This window comes from Melanerpes formicivorus, unplaced genomic scaffold (genome assembly GCF_026170545.1).
Source record: "Melanerpes formicivorus ecotype bairdi unplaced genomic scaffold, bMelFor1.0.p_v2 SCAF_1778, whole genome shotgun sequence".
Classification (NCBI taxonomy): domain Eukaryota; kingdom Metazoa; phylum Chordata; class Aves; order Piciformes; family Picidae; genus Melanerpes; species Melanerpes formicivorus.
Window position 1 is genome coordinate 23,215 of NW_027144130.1, and position 18,479 is coordinate 41,693.

The 18,479-nt window shown below is 56.8% G+C and overlaps 2 protein-coding genes across 2 annotated transcripts; one reads left to right on the plus strand and one right to left on the minus strand.

Annotated features, from left to right (window-relative positions):
• Positions 1-152: 152 nt before the first annotated feature.
• On the minus strand, positions 153-18,379 carry LOC137461322 (serine/threonine-protein phosphatase 2B catalytic subunit gamma isoform-like; the record flags this gene model as incomplete). The annotated part of the gene is made up of 7 exons (XM_068171094.1): positions 153-454; positions 3,624-3,653; positions 5,557-5,654; positions 8,746-8,827; positions 13,011-13,037; positions 15,100-15,177; positions 18,254-18,379. Coding segments are annotated over 7 exons (608 nt in total), but the record flags the coding sequence as incomplete, so codon positions are not given.
• Positions 9,189-11,889, plus strand: LOC137461325 (protein TonB-like). The gene is made up of 3 exons (XM_068171098.1): positions 9,189-9,213; positions 10,732-10,926; positions 11,675-11,889. Exons 1-3 carry the CDS (start codon positions 9,189-9,191, stop codon positions 11,887-11,889), a joined length of 435 nt encoding a protein of 144 aa, XP_068027199.1.
• Positions 18,380-18,479: the final 100 nt, after the last annotated feature.

The window sequence follows — 18,479 nt, forward strand, 5'->3', positions numbered from 1 at the left end:
AACAACCCCCTCCCCCCCCCCAAAAAACCCTTACCCCCACCCCTCCCCCCTTTAGACCTCCCCCTCCCCGCCGCCGCTTCCCCTCCGCAGCCCAGGGGGCTGCGCTCCGGGCTCCCTCCGGCCGCAGCTCTGCTTCTTCCCTCCCTTCCCTTCCCTCCCCTCCCCTCCTCCCCCCCTTTTTCCTCCCTCCCCCAATAATAATAATAATAATTAATAATTAATAATTAACAATAAATAAATAAAACTCCTCTCAGCTGGGGGTGGGGGTGGGGGCGGGGAGGGGGCTGTCACTGGGGCTTCTTGTCGGCAGAGTTTGTGGTGGTGCTGACCAAGTTCAGGGGCCCGTCCCCGTGCAGGGAATCCTTGCGGGGCGGCATCCGCTCGTTGATGCGGTCCAGCCCCCGAGCCTCCTCGAAGCTGCGGATCTTGTGCTGGGGCGAGAACCCTCGGATGGCTGCCGGAGACACGGAGGGAAAAGGGGGGCGGGGGGGAAGGGGGGGGGGGGAGAAGGGGAGGGGGGAGGGAAGGAGCCCAGGTTAAGGACGAGGCGGCCCCGAGAAGCCCCCGGGGGAAGGGCCCCGGTGGGAGCGCGGAGAGACGGAGGGCGGGATGGAAGCGGCGGACGGAGAGCAGCTGTCTGGGTGGGGGAGCTGAGAACGGCCAGCGATGGGAGGGGCCTCAAGGGTGGCAGGGGTTGGAAGGGACCTCGAGGATGGTAGGGGTTGGAAAGGACCTCAAGGGTCAGAGGATGTTAGGGGTTGGAAGGGACCTCAAGGGTCAGAGGATGTTAGGGGTTGGAAGAGACCTCAAGGGACAGAGGATGTTAGGGGTTGGAAGGGACCTCAAGGATGGTAGGGGTTGGAAAGGACCTCGAGGATGTTAGGGGTTGGAAAGGACCTCAAGGGTCAGAGGATGTTAGGGGTTGGAAAGGACCTCAAGGGTCAGAGGATGTTAGGGGTTGGAAGGGACCTCAAGGATCAGAGGATGTTAGGGGTTGGAAGGGACCTCAAGGATGGTAGGGGTTGGAAAGGACCTCGAGGGTCAGAGGATGTTAGGGGTTGGAAGGGACCTCAAGGATGTTAGGGGTTGGAAGGGACCTCAAAGACCTCAAGGGTCAGAGGATGTTAGAGGTTGGAAGGGACCTCAAGGGTCAGAGGATGTTAGGGGTTGGAAAGGACCTCAAGGATGTTAGGGGTTGGAAGGGACCTCAAGGGTCAGAGGATGTTAGGGGTTGGAAGGGACCTCAAGGATGTTAGGGGTTGGAAGGGACCTCAAGGATGGTAGGGGTTGGAAAGGACCTCGAGGATGTTAGGGGTTGGAAAGGACCTCGAGGGTCAGAGGATGTTAGGGGTTGGAAGGGACCTCAAGGATGTTAGGGGTTGGAAGGGACCTCAAAGACCTCAAGGGTCAGAGGATGTTAGAGGTTGGAAGGGACCTCAAGGGTCAGAGGATGTTAGGGGTTGGAAAGGACCTCAAGGATGTTAGGGGTTGGAAGGGACCTCAAGGGTCAGAGGATGTTAGGGGTTGGAAGGGACCTCAAGGATGTTAGGGGTTGGAAGGGACCTCAAGGATGTTAGGGGTTGGAAGGGACCTCAAGGATGTTAGGGGTTGGAAGGGACCTCAAGGATCAGAGGATGTCAGAGGTTGGAAGGGACCTCAAGGGTCAGAGGATGTTAGGGGTTGGAAGGGACCTCAAGGATGTTAAGGGTTGGAAGGGACCTCAAGGATCAGAGGATATCAGAGGTTGGAAGGGACCTCAAGGGTCAGAGGATGTTAGGGGTTGGAAGGGACCTCAAGGATGTTAGGGGTTGGAAGGGACCTCAAGGATCAGAGGATATCAGAGGTTGGAAGGGACCTCAAGGGTCAGAGGATGTTAGGGGTTGGAAGGGACCTCAAGGGTCAGAGGATGTTAGGGGTTGGAAGGGACCTGGTTTAGTGACCACAGTGGTATTGGGTTGAAGGTTGGACAGGATGATCTGAAAGGTCTCTTCCAACCAGAATGATCCCATGGGCCCTTAGGGGATTGTTCACCACCAGCAGAGCTCTGGGGGGAGCCCCCCCAAGGGCAGCTGGGAGGTGGAACTTCAGCAGGTGAGAGCAGCAAGAGCTGCAGCACCTTGCTCTTGGCCCTGCTGCTTTCAATTTGGAGCCACTTCAGCAGCAGGAACTTGAGGACCAGACAAGTGCTCAACGTCCCCAGGCAGGGAAAGGTCAGGAGAAGAGTCAGGTCTGCAAGACAGGACACTGAAAACCAACCACCACCACCACCTGAAAAAGGGAAAGCCAACCCAAGAGGACACAGACACCACCACAAGGCTGCAAGTTCCACCACACACCACAGCAGGAGAGGGGAAGGAGCTGGTCCTGGGATGACAAACACAACACTTCTTGCATGACCAGGGGGAGGAGAAGGGCCAAGAGTGGTGAAATCCCACCAAGGGCAGGCACAGCTCTGCCCCACCACCACCAGGCTGAGGACATCACCTCTGTGGTGCCAAGGCTTTGACTTCTTGGTGTCACAGAGAACTTGGGGGGTGGGGGAAGAGAGAAGGGTTTGGGGCCAAATCTTTTGGCAAGGACTTGGTTGGTTTGCAGCTGAAGCTCCTTTGGGGATCAGGAAGTTCAGGGAATCAATCAGGTTGGAAAAGACCTCAGAGAGCAGCAAGTCCAAGCTGGCACCCAACACCATGCTGAACCATGGCTCCAAGGGCCACATCCAAGACCCTCTGGAACACCTCCAGGGATGGGGACTCCACCACCTCCCTGGGCAGCACAGCCCAGTGGCCAATCTCTCTTTCTCCTCACCTCCAGCCTAAACCTCCCCTGGCACAGCTTGAGACTGTGTCCTCTTGTTCTGGTGCTGGGTGCCTGGGAGAAGAGACCAACTCCCACCTGGCTACAAACTCCCTTCAGGGAGTTGGAGAGAGCAAGAAGGTCTCCCCTGAGCCTCCTCTTCTCTAGGCTAAGCAACCCCAGCTCCCTCAGCCTCTCCTCACAGGGCTGAGCTCCCTGAGGCTCACCTAGACCTCCCTGGGGCTCAGACAGACCTCTTGGGCCTCACACAGAGCTCCTCAAGGCTCACCCAGACCTCCTTGGGGCTCACTCAAACCTCCATGGGACTCACCCAAAACTTCTTGGGGCTCACCTAGACCTTCTTGGGGCTCAGACAGACCTCTTGGGCCTCACCCAGCCCTCCTTGGGACTCACCTAGACCTCCCTGGGGCTCAGACAGACCTCTTGGGCCTCACACAGAGCTCCTCAAGGCTCATCCAGACCTCCTTGGGGCTCACTCAAACCTCCATGGGGCTCACCTAGACACCCTTGGGACTCACTTAGACTTTCTTGGGGCTCAGCCAGACTTCTTGGGCCTCACCCAGCCCTCCTTGGGGCTCACCCAGCCCTCAAGCAGCCCTCTTGTGTCTCATTTTGCTTCCCAGCAGGGTGTCTTGTTGTTTTGTGTGTGTGTGTGGGGGGGTGGGTGTCCTTCTCCAGCTTCTGGTGATGCAAGAGTGGGTCAATGATGCTGATAAAAAGCTTCCCCAAGGCTGGGAAAGGCTCCTGGGAGGGCAGCAGACACACACAGGAGGGTGAGTGGAGGTCTCTGGGTGGGTTTCTAGCCATACCTTCCCGTGCCTCTACAGCTTCTACTGTGGCTGCCAGACAGAAGAGCAGTGGCATGCAAAAAACAAATGGAGGGAGAGAGAGGAAAGAGGACAAAAAAACAACAGAACAAAACAAAAAGAGTGACAGTGAGTGACCAAACCTCATCCCCACCAAGGGTGGAGCCCACAGCCTCCCCAGCCCCCACTGGAGGTGACCAAAGGAGAACCAAGTGGGGAGGAGCTGGAACAGGGAGGGGGAAGATGGAATCCAGCACAGAGAGGGGACAGGAGGTGGAGAAGAAGGGAGGAAAGGAAACCCCTTGGGCCTGGGGGGGGAGGGGTGGGTGTGGTAGGAGTCTCCTCTCTCCTTGTGGGCAGTGGAGTGGTGATGAGGATAAAGCCAGCAGGGAGGAGGAGAAGGAGGCAGAGGGAAGGTGTTGGGAAAAGGGGAGTGGTGGAGTCACCATCCCTGGAGGTGGCCAGGAAAGGGCTGGGTGTGGTGCCTGGGGACAGGGCTGAATGGGGATGGGGGTGGGGGAAGGAGGGGAAGGGAGAAAGGGAAGGGAGAAAGGGGGAGAAAGGGAAGGGAGAAAGGGGGAGAAAGGGAAGGGAGAAAGGGGGAGAAAGGGAAGGGAGAAAGGGGGAGAGGGAAGGGAGAAAGGGAGGGAGAGGGAAGGGAGAAAGGGAGGGAGAGGGAAGGGAGAAAGGGGAGAAAGGGAAGGGAGAAAGGGGGAGAAAGGGAAGGGAGAAAGGGAGGGAGAGGGAAGGAAGAAAGGGGGAGAGGGAAGGGAGAAAGGGAGGGAGAGGGAAGGGAGAAAGGGGAGAAAGGGAAGGGAGAAAGGGGGAGAGGGAAGGGAGAAAGGGAGGGAGAGGGAAGGGAGAAAGGGGAGAAAGGGAAGGGAGAAAGGGAGGGAGAGGGAAGGAAGAAAGGGGAGAAAGGGAAGGGAGAAAGGGGGAGAGGGAAGGGAGAAAGGGAGGGAGAGGGAAGGGAGAAAGGGGAGAAAGGGAAGGGAGAAAGGGGGAGAAAGGGAAGGGAGAAAGGGAGGGAGAGGGAAGGAAGAAAGGGGGAGAGGGAAGGGAGAAAGGGAGGGAGATGGAAGGGAGAAAGGGGAGAAAGGGAAGGGAGAAAGGGGAGAAAGGGAAGGGAGAAAGGGGGAGAGGGAAGGGAGAAAGGGAGGGAGAGGGAAGGGAGAAAGGGAAGGAGAGGGAAGGGAGGAAGGGGGAGAAAGGGAAGGGAGGTAGGGAGAGAGAGGGAAGGGAGAAAAGGGAGGGAGAGGGAAGGGAGAAAAGGGAGGGAGAGGGAAGGGAGAAAAGGGAGGGAGAGGGAAGGGAGAAAGGGGGGAGAGAAAGGGCAGGGAGAAGGGGGGAAGGGGCATGCCCATCACCCCACTCTCCACACAGCAGCTAGGAGCAGCTGGCTGCTGGGAGGGGGAGCAAAGTGCCTGCCAGTTAAGCCAGAAGCCTCCAGCCCAGAGCTAAGCCAGGCTGGGCTGGGGGAAGCCTTCCCAAGAGGCAAACTGAGCTGGGAGAACCTTCTCCCCTTGACTACAGCCTGAGCCTCCTGTGGGATGCAGCCCCCCAGGGCTAGAGCTGGAGGGGTCCAAGCAAGCAGGAGCAGCTCTCCTCCATGCAGGCACTGCTCTGGGGGCAGCAGCAGGCAGGGGAAGCAGCAGGATGCTGCTCAGGCAGGGGAAGCAGTGACTCAAACCAAGAGAGGGCCTTTGGGCAGGGGGCTGAGGGCTTTCCCTGCCTCCTCCAGGGGCCATCTGGGAAGGTTCTCCACACCTCCACCTCCAACTTGTGCTCCTGGCTACGTCTGGAGGCCTCCTCTGAAGCAGCTCCTGGGTGCCCTGGCCCCCTGAGGCGAGGCAGTGGGGACTGACTGGCTGGGGGAAGCGGGGGGCAGTGGAGGGGCAGGCAGAAGGCTGCAGGGGGGAGGGTGGTCCACACTTACCTGTCTGTAGGGTCTGTCTGCCCCCTGAGAGCACTCCCAGGGGCAGGGTACCTGTGGGAGTCAGGCCTTTGAGAGTCAGCACACTCTCACTCTCCTCCCTGCAAGAGAGAGACAGAGAGAGACAACACAGTCAGGCCAGGGAGCCATGGAAGCATGGGTTGGGTTGGAGAAGCCCATGGAGCTCACCCACTGCAACCATCCCCTGCCCCTGCCATGGCCCTCAGCACTTGAGCTCATCCACTGCAACCATCCCCTGCCCCTGCCATGGCCCTCAGCACTTGAGCTCATCCACTGCAACCATCCCCTGGCCCTGCCATGGCCCTCAGCCCTTGGAGCTCACCCACTGCAACCATCCCCTGCCCCCTCCATGGCCCTCAGCCCTTGGAGCTCACCTACTGCAACCATCCCCTGCCCCTGCCATGGCCCTCAGCCCTTGGAGCTCACCCACTGCAACCATCCCCTGACCCCTGCATGGCCCTCAGCCCTTGGAGCTCACCTACTGCAACCATCCCCTGACCCCTGCATGGCCCTCAGCACTTGAGCTCACCCACTGCAACCATCCCCTGCCCCTGCCATGGCCCTCAGCCCTTGAGCTCACCCACTGCAACCATCCCCTGCCCCTGCCATGGCCCTCAGCCCTTGGAGCTCACCCACTGCAACCATCCCCTGCCCCTCCATGGCCCTCAGCCCTTGAGCTCACCCACTGCAACCATCCCCTGCCCCCTGCCAAGGCTAAGCCATGGCCCTCAGCACCACAGCTCTGAGACCCCCAGGGATGGGGATTCAGACTCCTCCCTGGGCAGCCTGGGCCAGGCTCTGAGAAGCCTCCAGTGGAGAAGTTCCTTCTGATGCCCAACCTCAACCCCCATGGGGCAGCTGGAGGTTGTTTCCTCTTGTCCTGTCACTTGTTCACTGGGAGAAGAGCCCAGCCCCCCCTGGCTCCTCTCAGGGAGCTGGAGAGGGCAGTGAGCTCTCCTCTCAGCCTCCTTTTCTCCAGGCTCCACCACCCCAGGTCCCTCAGCCCCTTCTCTTGCTCTCCAGACCCTTCCCCAGCTCTGCCACCCTTCTCTGGAGCCCCTCCAGCCCCTCAGTGTCCTTCATGGAGGGAGGGAATGTGCAGTGAGTCTCTGAGAGGCCACCACAACGACCATTTAGGTCCACACCAGGCTGCTGGGGGAGGCTGGCAGGAAAAGTGGAGCTGGGCACAGCCTGGTGTGGGCACTGGGCACAGCCTGGCAATGCAGGAGCTCTGCTGACTGAGCCACCACACCCATGGGAGGGACAGCACAGCAACTGCATCCTGAGAGGGCCAAAGGCACTGAATCAGCTCCAGCTCTGCTCCAGAGGAGGGCTTCTGAGAGTCAGGCACCCAGAGACCAACCAGCCCCCTCTGCCATCTGATTCTGAGCCTCAGCAGATAGGGGAAGTGACAGCACAAGAGGAAATGGCCTCAAGCTGCCCCTGGGGAGGTTTAGGCTGACCATGAGGGATGGTGCCCCTGGGCTCAGCGCTGGGGAGGCCACAGCTCAAATCCTGGGGTCAGGGTTGGGCCTCCTGCCTCCAAGCAGGACATTGAGGGGCTGGGGCAGGTCCAGAGGAGGGCAAGGAAGGTGGGGAAGGGGCTGGGGAGCAGGGCTGGGGAGCAGGAGGCTGGGGGGAGACCTTGTGGCTCTCTGCAGCTCCCTGAGAGGAGGTTGGGATGAGGTGGGGGTTGGGCTCTTCTCCCCAGGAAGCAGGATGATAGAAAATGACCTCAGGTTGCTCCAGGGGAGGTTCAGCTTGGCCATGAGAAACAATCTCTTCCCCTTGAGGGTTTGCCAAGGCCTGGCCCAAGCTGCCCAGGGCAGTGGTGCAGTCCCCATGCCTGGGGAGGTTCCAGAGCTGTGGAGCTGTGGTGCTGAGGGCCATGGCTTGGTGGTGCCCTGGCAGGGCTGGGTGAAGGGTTGAAGTCAATGTTCTGAAAGCTCCCAACCTATTCCACAGCTCCTATGAAGCAATCACTCAGCAGCACACTGACCCACAGCAACCTGGCCCTTGCTGGGCACAACCTGGCTCCCAGCTAGGACCTTCCAAGTGCTCCCAAGCAAAATAATTCCAGGAGTCCAAGATTTTCCCCCAACAGGACCTTGACCAACAGCCCTGGAGGGGCCTCATCCCCTGGAGGTGTTTGCAGCCAGGCTGGATGTGGCTGTGAGCAACCTGCTGTGGTGTGAGGTGTCCCTGGCCATGGCAGGGGGTTGGAAGTGGCTGAGCCTTGAGGTCCCTTCCAACCCTGACAGCTCTGTGGTTCTGTGATCTCCCTTTTGGGTTTTTTTTTGTCTGTTTCAGAGGGACCTTGCCAGGCTGGACAGGCCTGGCTGGGCAGAGGCCAACAGGATGGCACTGAACAAGTCCAAGTGCCAGGTGCTGCACTTTGGCCACACCAACCCCAGGCAGTGCTACAGGCTGGGGACAGAGTGGCTGAGAGCAGCCAGGCAGAGAGGGACCTGGGGGTAGTGGTTGATAGGAGGCTGAACATGAGCCAGCAGTGTGCCCAGGTGGCCAAGAAGGCCAATGGCATCCTGGCCTGGGTCAGACACAGTGTGGCCAGCAGGAGCAGGGAGGTCATTGTGCCCTGTGCTCAGCACTGGTTAGGCCACACCTGGAGTCCTGTGTCCAGTTCTGGGCTCCTCAGTTCCAGAAGGACATTGAGAGACTTGAAGGTGTCCAGAGAAGGGCAACAAGGCTGGGAAGGGGTCTGGAGCACAGCCCTGTGAGGAGAGGCTGAGGGAGCTGGGGTTGCTTAGCTGGAGAAGAGGAGGCTCAGGGGAGACCTTCTTGCTCTCTGCAACTCCCTGAAGGGAGGTTGTAGCCAGGTGGGGGTTGGTCTCTTCTCCCAGGCACCCAGCACCAGAACAAGAGGCCACAGTCTCAAGCTGTGCCAGGGGAGTTTTGGGCTGGAGGTGAGGAGAAAGTTTTTCCCAGCCAGAGGAATTGGCTACTGGGCTGTGCTGCCCAGGGAGGTGGTGGAGTCCCCACCCCTGGAGGTGTTCAAGCAAGGCCTGGCTGTGGCCCTTAGAGCTGTGGTTTGGCTTTCAGGAGGTGCTGGGTGCCAGGTTGGACTTGCTGCTCTCTGAGGTCTCTTCCAAGCTGGCTGATGGGTTCTGGGATTCAGCCCCTCTGCCCCCATGCCCCCAGCTGCTCCCTCACCTCAGGACTGAGAAGACTCTTGCCATCTTCCCAATGGCTCTGATCTTGTTCCTGATGATCTCCTTCCGCACTGTTGTCCCACCTAGGGGAGACAGAAGCAGCAACACACAAGAGCAGCAAGGTTTGAGGGCTGGGTTTGCCTTTTTGCACTCCTTTTTTATCCAGGCAATGGGAAGCATCTGCCTGACTCCAGGGGAAGAAACAAAACCACCAAGAAACCAAAAGCAAAACCCAAACCAAAGCAAAGAGAGCCAGGGCTACCTCCTGGAGAGAAAGAGAGAGTGCTGCGAGGAGGGAGCGGTGAGACAGGGCAAACACCAACCAAGGAGAGAGGAGAGGAGAGGAGAGGAGAGAAGAGGCCTGGAGAGAGTTAGGAGCACCCAAAAGGCAGAGGGCTGAGGGAGGTTCTGGTTGGACCACACTGACCACAGGAGGTGACACAAATGGAGTCAGCCACAGAGACGCAGAGTTGGCAAGGCAGGAGGGCACTGAGGGACCTGGCTGCTGGGCAGGGGCACACAAGCAGCAGCTTTGGCATCCAACACTGGCAGTGAAGGGGGCTGGATGGAGCCTTGCAACCCTTGCTTTGACCCCCCCCACCAGAGCCCAACACAGAAGTGAGCTCAGTGAAGCCCTTCCCCCACACCGAGTTCTTCCAGCCAAGAGCCAACAGGAGAGAGAAGGATGGAAGGGAAAAACCAAACCAGACCACAAAATAACCTGAAAACAAAGCAAAAACCATCAAACAGGGGGGGGAAAGAGGTGAAAGAGGGACCAAATCCATCTCCTTTCAGCTGAGCTGCCTCACAGGGCCCAGACTACACCATCAGGACACTCCAAAGCCAAACCAGGGGAGGTCTAACATGCACTGAGATGGTTCAGCCATGCACTGAGTGGCTGCATTCAGAAGTCAAAGAGAGAACTCAGGAGCCAAGGGAGACCCCAAGAGCCAAGGGAGACCCCAGGAGCCAAGGGAGACCCCAGGAGCCAAAGGAGAACCCAAGAGCCAAGGGAGAACCCAGGAGCCTAGGGAGAACCCAGGAGCCTAGGGAGAACCCAGGAGCCAAGGGAGAACCCAGGAGCCTAGGGAGAACCCAGGAGCCAAGGGAGAGCCCAGGAGCCTAGGGAGAGCCCAGGAGCCAAGGGAGAGCCCAGGAGCCAAGGGAGAGCCCAAGAGCCAAGGGAGAGCCCAGGAGCCTAGGGAGAGCCCAGGAGCCTAGGGAAAACCCAGGAGCCAAGGGAGAACCCAGGAGCCAAGGGAGAGCCCAAGAGCCAAGGGAGAACCCAGGAGCCAAGGGAGAACCCAGGAGCCAAGGGAGAACCCAGGAGCCAAGGGAGAGCCCAAGAGCCAAGGGAGAGCCCAAGAGCCAAGGGAGAACCCAGGAGCCAAGGGAGAACCCAGGAGCCAAGGGAGAGCCCAGGAGCCTAGGGAGAACCCAGGAGCCTAGGGAGAACCCAGGAGCCCAGGGAGAACCCAGGAGCCCAGGGAGAACCCAGGAGCCCAGGGAGAGCCCAGGAGCCAAGGGAGAGCCCAGGAGCCAAGGGAGAGCCCAAGAGCCAAGGGAGAGCCCAAGAGCCAAGGGAGAGCCCAGGAGCCAAGGGAGAGCCCAGGAGCCAAGGGAGAGCCCAAGAGCCAAGGGAGAACCCAAGAGCCAAGGGAGAGCCCAGGAGCCAAGGGAGAACCCAAGAGCCAAGGGAGAGCCCAGGAGCCTAGGGAGAACCCAGGAGCCAAGGGAGAACCCAAGAGCCAAGGGAGAGCCCAAGAGCCAAGGGAGAACCCAAGAGCCAAGGGAGAGCCCAGGAGCCAAGGGAGAACCCAAGAGCCAAGGGAGAACCCAGGAGCCAAGGGAGAACCCAAGAGCCAAGGGAGAGCCCAGGAGCCTAGGGAGAACCCAAGGTGCTCAAGCTCCTGAAGGACCACAGAAAGGGTTAAAAAAATATATAGAAGAAAAAGAAATCAAAAGAAAAGAAAATGAAGAAAAAAAGAACAAGCAAAGAAAGACCAAAACCCAAGAACCAAACCCCAAAGCAGAACCAAGAGCCAAGCCAGGACCAAACCAAAACACCAAACCAAACCCAGACCAAAATCCAAACCCAAACCAAAAGCAGAAGCAAGAACCAGACCCAAAACCCCCAACCCAAAACCCAAACCAGAATCATGGACCAAACCAGACCCAAAAAGTGAACCAGAACCAAGAACCAAGCCAGAACCAAATCAACACCAAACCAAACTCAAACCAAAACCCAAACCAGAACCAAAACCCAAACCAGAACCAAACCACAACCAAAACCCAAACCAGAAGCAAACCAGGACCAAACCCCAAGCCAGAATCAAACCAAAACACCAAACCCAAAGAAACCAAACCCCAAGCCAGAACCAAACCAAAACACCAAACCAAACCCAAAACAGAACCAAGAACCAAACCAGAACCAAAAACCAAACCAAAAGCAAACCAGGACCAAACCCCAAGCCAGAATCAAACCAAAACACCAAACCCAAACAAACCAAAACCCAAACCAGAACCAAGAACCAAACCAGAACCAAGAACCAAACCAAAAGCAAACCACAACCAAACCAGAATCAAACCAAAACCAAACCACACTCAAACCAAAACCCAAAGCAGAACCAAAAAGCAAACCAGAACCAAGAACCAAACCAGAACCAAAACCCAAACCAGAAGCAAACCAGAATCAAAACCCAAGCCAGAAGCAAACCAAAACACCAAACCAAACCAGAACCAAGAACTAGAACCAAAACCCAAACCAAAACCCAAACCCAAGGCAGAACCAAACCAAACCACCAAACCCAAACTAGAATGAAGAACTAGAACCAAAACCCAAACCAAAAGCAAACCAGAATCAAAACCCAAGGCAGAACAAAACCAAAACACCAATCCAAGAAACCAAATCAAGCCCAAACCTGAACTAGAAGCAAAAACCAAACCCAAAGCAAACCAGAAGCAAAACCCAACCCTGAACCAAGAACCAGAACCAAATAGCAAACCAAAAGCAAATCAGAACCAAACCAGAACCAAAACCCAAGCCAGAACCAAGAACCAAACCAGATCCCAAACTAGATCCAAGAAGCAAACCAGAATGAAGAACCAAACCAGAACCAAGAACCAAACCAGAACCAAGAACTAGAACCAAAAACCAAACCAGAACCAAATCAACACCAAACCAAACTCAAACCAAAACCCAAATCAGAACCAAACCAAAACCCAAACCAGAACCAAGAACCAAAGCCAAACCAGATCCAAGAAGCAAACCAGAACCAAGAAACAAAGCAGAACCAAACCCCAAACCAGAACCAACAACTAGAATCAAAACCCAAACCAAAAGCAAACCAGAACCAAACCAGAACCAACAACTAGAAACAAAACCCAAACCAAAAGCAAACCAGAACCAAACCAGAACCAAAACCCAACCCAGAACCAAGAACCAATCCAAAAGCAAACCAGAACCAAGCCAGAACCAAACCCAAACCCCAAGCCAGAACCAAGAACTAGAACCCAAAACCAAACCACAACCAAACCAGAACCAAAACCCAAGCCAGAACCAAACCAAAACCCAAACCAGAACCAAGAACCAAAGCCAAACCAGATCCAAGAAGCAAACCAGAACCAAGAAACAAAGCAGAACCAAACCCCAAACCAGAACCAACAACTAGAATCAAAACCCAAACCAAAAGCAAACCAGAACCAAACCAGAACCAACAACTAGAATCAAAACCCAAACCAAAAGCAAACCAGAACCAAACCAGAACCAAAACCCAACCCAGAACCAAGAACCAATCCAAAAGCAAACCAGAACCAAGCCAGAACCAAACCCAAACCCAACCCAGAACCAAGAACTAGAACCCAAAAGCAATCCACAACCAAACCAGAAGCAAAACCCAAGCCAGAACCAAACCCAAACCCAACCCAGAACCAAGAACTAGAACCCAAAAGCAAACCACAACCAAACCAGAAGCAAAACCCAAGCCAGAAGCAAACCAAAACACCAAACCCAACTCCAACTCCAAACCAAGAACCCAACCCCAGCAGCAGAGGGGATTAGGATGACGAAGAGGCTGCCCCCAACTGCAGTCAGCTACTGCTCCATCTGAGGCTGAGGAAATCTGGTGGCAAACAGGCAGTAGGGGAAGGGTGGAAGGGGTGGGGGAGTGGGAAGGAAAAAGAACAACAAACCTCCCCCCCAGCCCCAAAAAACTCAAAGGGAAAGAGAAGAGAATGAGAAGCTGGTAGCAAATTCTAGCTGGGTACCTTTCTGATAGCTTGAAATGTAGTGATCTTCAGGGAAGAGGAGACACCAAGAAACAAGGAGATGGAGACAGAGATAGAAGAAACAAATTTAATTGCCATGGGGAGGAGGAGGAAGAAGAAGAAGAAGAAGAAGGAAAAAATCAACACAAACAAAGAAATCAAAACAAAAAACTTAAGAGGGAGAGGGGAAAAAATAAAAGAACCAAAAAGCAAATGGGAGAAGAGAGTTAAAAGGTCTCCAGGTGGTGACATGAAGCAGTAGAAGCTCCTTGTAGCCCCCCCCCCGCCCAGGGTGCTCTGCCTCTCCTGAGGGACAAAGTGGCCTTCACCCTGCATGGGCCTGCACAGGCAGCTCCCCTAGCAGCCCCCAGGCATGCTCACAGAGCCCCCCCCCCCAAGTCTAGCTTCATGCCTCAGGTTCCATGGGGTGGGTTTGGGTTGGGAGGGAGCTCAAAGCTCAGCCAGATCCAACCCCCCCATTGCCATGGGGCAGGGACATCTCCCACCAGCCCAGCTTGCTCCAGGCCTCATCCAACCTGTCCTCTGTTCCCAGATGGATGGCTTGAGGCTGTCCAGGCCACCATCAGACGGGGAATTCAGATGGAGACCCCACAGCTCAGCCTGAACCCATCAGAGACTTGGCTGAGGGACACCTGCATGGCCCAACCTGCTGCACACAGCAGCAAAGAGGATCAGAGAGTCATAGAACCATGGAATGGGTTGGGTTGGAAGGGAGCTCAAAGCTCAGCCAGTTCCAACCCCCCCATTGCCATGGGGCAGGGACACCTCCCACCAGCCCAGCTTGCTCCAGGCCTCATCCAGCCTGGCCTGGAACACCTCTCCAGGGATGAGGCTGCAGCACTAAAGCAGAGCATCAAATCCACCTGCAGAGAGGTCTCTCCTGGTGCAGTTCAAGGTGTTTGGGTTAGTTTGGTAGCAGCACCACAGCCCCCCCCAGGGTTTTTGTTGTCACCTCTGCACTGCAGTAGCCTCTGTCCATGTAGTCTCCCAGGAAAAGAGAGGAGAGGCAGCTCCCCTGGAAGCCCCCAGGCATGCTCACAGCCCCCCCAAGTCCTGCTTCACACCCCAGGTTTCATGGGATGGGTTTGGGTTGGAAGGGATCTTAAAGCTCAGCCAGTTCCAACCCCCCTGTCCATGGGGCAGGGACATCTCCCACCAGCCCAGCTTGCTCAAGGTCTCATCCAACCTATCCTCTGCTCCCAGCTGGATGGCTTGAGGCTGCCCAGGTCACCATCAGAAGGGGAATTCAGATGGAGACCCCACAGCTCAGCCTGAGCCCATCAAAGATTTGGCTGAGGGACACCTGCATGGCCCAACCTGCTGCACACAGCAGCAAAGAGGATCAGAGGGTCACAGAACCATGGAATGGGTTGGGTTGGAAGGGAGCTCAAAGCTCAGCCAGTTCCAACCCCCACTGTCCATGGGGCAGGGACACCTCCCACCAGCCCAGCTTGCTCCAGGCCTCATCCAACCTGGCCTTGAACATCTCCAGGGGCACCCACAACCTCTCCTTGGGCTTCTTCTAGGTCACCACCAAGAGACTCCCCCCTGCCCTGCTAAGAGCTCAGCAGCTGCTTTGTCCCTTTGCTGCAGGACCTTTGTGGGGTGACCCAAGGAGCTGCTTTGCAGGGGGAGAAGGCTGGGTGGGCTTTTGGGTGCTGAATATTTGGCCCTGGGAGTGGAACTAAACAGACAACCAGGTGGGAAGCAGTGTCTGGAAGGAGCAGGAGAAGCTGGCAAGAAGCATCTGTGGCAGTGACTTGGGTTTAGTTTCTCTGTGAGTGAAGAGAAAAGGAAGAAAACAAAAGAGAAAGGAAGAAAGAAAGGAAGAAAGGAAGGAAGGGAAGAAGGAAGAAAGGAAGGGATGAAGTAAGGAAGGGAGGAAGTAAGGAAGGGAGGAAGGGGGAGAGGGAAATAAATCAACCCCAGGTGGCTCCTATCCAGGTTGGCCAAAGGAAAAAGACAAAGCAGCAAGAAGCAGAGACCCACGGCTTGGGCATGAAGTGACAGAGACCTTCCCCCAGAGCCTTCAGCCCACCCAGAGGGAGGGGTGGGGGTGGGGTTTTACCTTCCAAGGTCTCATCCCCGTCTGAAATGAGCTCGTCGTCGGAGCAGATGTTGAGGATGTTCACCAGCATCTCTGTGACTGCAGGGAGCACACAGCCAGGTTAGAGAGAGGCAGCTGGGGGCACACTTGGCACCCAGAGAATCACACAACTCTCAGGCTTGGAAGGGACCTCCAGGCTCAGCCAGTTCAGGCTCAGACACCTCACACCACAGCAGGTTGCCTACAGCCACCTCCAGCCTGGCTGCAAACACCTCCAGGCAAGAGGCTTCCACCACCTCCCTGGCCAACCTGTGCCAGGCTCTCACCACCCTCCTGGGGAGCAACTTCTTCCTCACATCCAATCTCAATCTCCCCACTTCTAGCTTTGCTCCATCCCCCCCAGTCCTATCCCTCCCTGACACCCTCAACAGTCCCTCCCCAGCTTGCTTGGAGCCCCCTGCAGATCCTGGAAGGCCACAATTAGGTCTCCTCAGAGCCTTCTCCTCTCCAGCCTGCACAACCCCAACTCCCTCAGTCTGTCCTCACAGCAGAGCAGCTCCAGCCCTCTGCTCATCCTCGTGGCCCTTCTCTGGACACCTTCCAGCACCTCCAGACCCTTCCTGGCACAGAGGCTCCAGAACTGGCCCCAGAGCTCCAGCTGTGGTCTCAGCAGAGTGGAGCAGAGGGGCAGAATCCCCTCCCTGGCCCTGCTGGCCCACACTTCTCTTGCTGCAGCCCAGGCTCTGCTTGGCTCTCTGGGCTGCAAGTGCTGACTGCTGGCTCCTCTTGAGCTTCTCCTCCCCCTGCTCCCCCAAGTCCCTTTCTTGAGGGCTGCTCTCAAGCCAGTCCCTGCCCAGCCTGTATCAGTGCCTGGGATTGCCCTGACCCAGCTGCAGGACCTTGCCCTTGGTCTTGTTGAACCTCATGAGGCTGTCATGGGCTCAGCTCTGCAGCTTGCCCAGGTCCCTCTGGATGGATCCCTTCCCTCCAGCCTGCCCAGGTCCCTCTGGATGGATCCCTTCCCTCCAGCCTGCCCAGGTCCCTCTGGATGGATCCCTTCCCTCCAGCCTGCCCAGGTCCCTCTGGATGGATCCCTTCCCTCCAGCTGCCTGCTGCACCACACAGCTTGGTGTCACCAGCAGCTCTGCTGAGGGTGCCTCAGTGCCACTGTCCATGGCACTCACAAAGATGTTCACCAAGCCTGGGCTCAGGGCTGATCCCTGAGGGCCTCCACTTGGCCATGGACCCACTGACAGCCACCCTGTGGGTGCAGCCCTCAGGCCAGCCCTGTACCCACTGAATGCTCCATCCCTGGAAGCCACACTGCACCCAGCAGGGCTTGGAAGGACACAAAGCTTGGACCACCACAGGACTCTGAGGTCATTTCTGAGCCTGCAAGCAGGAAAGCCAAAGAGACTTTCAGCTGCAGGCTGCAGGGAGCTCGCAGCAGGAGCCAGAGCAGAAGCCATCCTCCAGACCTGCTGCCAAGGAGGTGGAGGAGGGCCAAGCACCATCCCAGATGAAGCAGATGTTGGGGAGGGAGGTGCCAATGCTCCCACAGAACACTCTGGGCTTGCTCAAGGGCTCAGCTCCTCACCAGCCTGACCTGCACAAGAGGCAACCTGGCTCCAAGAATGGCAAATCTTGGGGTGGTGGTGGGGGGAAGTCGACTTCTGGGTCCTCCAAGGCACCAAAACCCCTCACCCAGAACCCCTTTGCTACCTCAGTCACCCAAAAAAGAGCACTGGGGGGAGGTTTAGGCTGCCTGGGGTGGGATTCAGGCCCCCTGAGGTGGGATTTAAACCCACTAGGGTGGGATTCAGGCTCCCTTGGGTGGGATTTAAACCCCCCTGGGGTGGGATTCAGGCTCCCTTGGGTGGGATTTGAACCCACTAGGGTAGAATTCAGGCCCCTTAGGATGGGAGTCAGGCCACCTAGGGTGGGATTTGAACCCACTAGGGTGGAGTTTAGGTACCCTGGGGTGGCATTCAGCCCCACTAGGGTAGCATTTAAACCCACTAGGGTGGGATTCAGGCTCCCTGGGGTGGGATTTAAACCCACCTAGGGTGGGATTCAGGCTCCCTGGGGGTGGGATTTAAACCCACTAGGGTGGAGTTTAGGTCCCCTGGGGGTGGGATTCAGCCTCCCTGAGGTGGGATGCAGGCTCCCTGGGATGGGATTTAAAACCCCCTGGGGTGGGATTTAAACCTACTAGGGTGGGATTCATGCCCCCCTAGGGTGGGAGGTCAGTTCCCCTAGGGTGGGATTTGAACTCACTAGGGTGGAGTTTAGGTTCCCTGGGGTGGGATTCAGACCCCCTTAGGGTGGGATTTAAATCCACTAGGGTGAGACTTAAACCCACTGGGGTAGAGCTTAGGCCCCCTGGGGTGGGACTTAAACCCACTAGGGTGGAGTTTAGGGTCCCCTGGGGTGGGGATTCAGACCCACTAGGGTGGGATTTAAACCCACTAGGGTAGGGATTCAGGCGCCCCCTAGAGTGGGATTCAGGCTCCCTGGGATGGGATTTAAACCCACTAGGGTGGGATTCAGGCTCCCTGGGGTGGGATTTGAACCCCCTGGGCTGGGATTTAAACCCACTAGGGTGAGACTTAAACCCACTAAGGTAGAGCTTAGGGCCCCCTGGGGTGGGAATGAAACCCACTAGGGTGAGACTTAAACCCCCCTGGGGTGGGATTTTAAACCCACTAGGGTGGGATTTAAGCTCACCAGGAGATGTAGAACCCCTTTTGCTGAGGAGGTAAAGCCTTGGTTGATATTTCAAGCTGCCTCATCTCCTCCAGAGTGAAACAAGCCTTGCAGGTGCAGTGAACTGCTTCCTCTTTGCTGGGCCCCAAGCCAAGGGGGAGACTTCCCTGCCTGTTCTGCAAACCCACAGCAAGAGAAAGGTCTCCAGATTCTGAGGTGGGAGCTCCATCAACCCCAGATGAGCTCCAGCAGCAAGGCAGGAACCAGCACGGGAAGGATCCTTTTGTTGGCTCAGAGCTTCCCAAAGCAGTTATTTGCCCCCAAAGGAACTTGCCCCAGCTGCAGGCTGATCTCCTTCAAGCTGCCCTCCCTGCCAAGGGCTCTCTGATTCCTTGAGCAGCCTGTGGAGAGGTTTCTAACACTCTGGTGCTAGGCTCAAGTCAGCTGGCAGAGAAAGAAGAGCTCTTACCCTTTTCCCCTACAAAAGGCAAAGACCATGTGAAGACATCCATGAAGTTTGGGAGCCAGTAGGGGTGAGGGGAGCAGTTGAACTGCCTGATGTTCATGACATTGTTTTCATACTTCAGTACAGCAGCTGAGGGGAGAGAGAGGAAGGAAAAAGTCCAAACATCAGGGCCACAGGCACTGCCACCTCCCCTGAGCCCCCTTTCATCACCAGCAGCTTGCAGGATCCA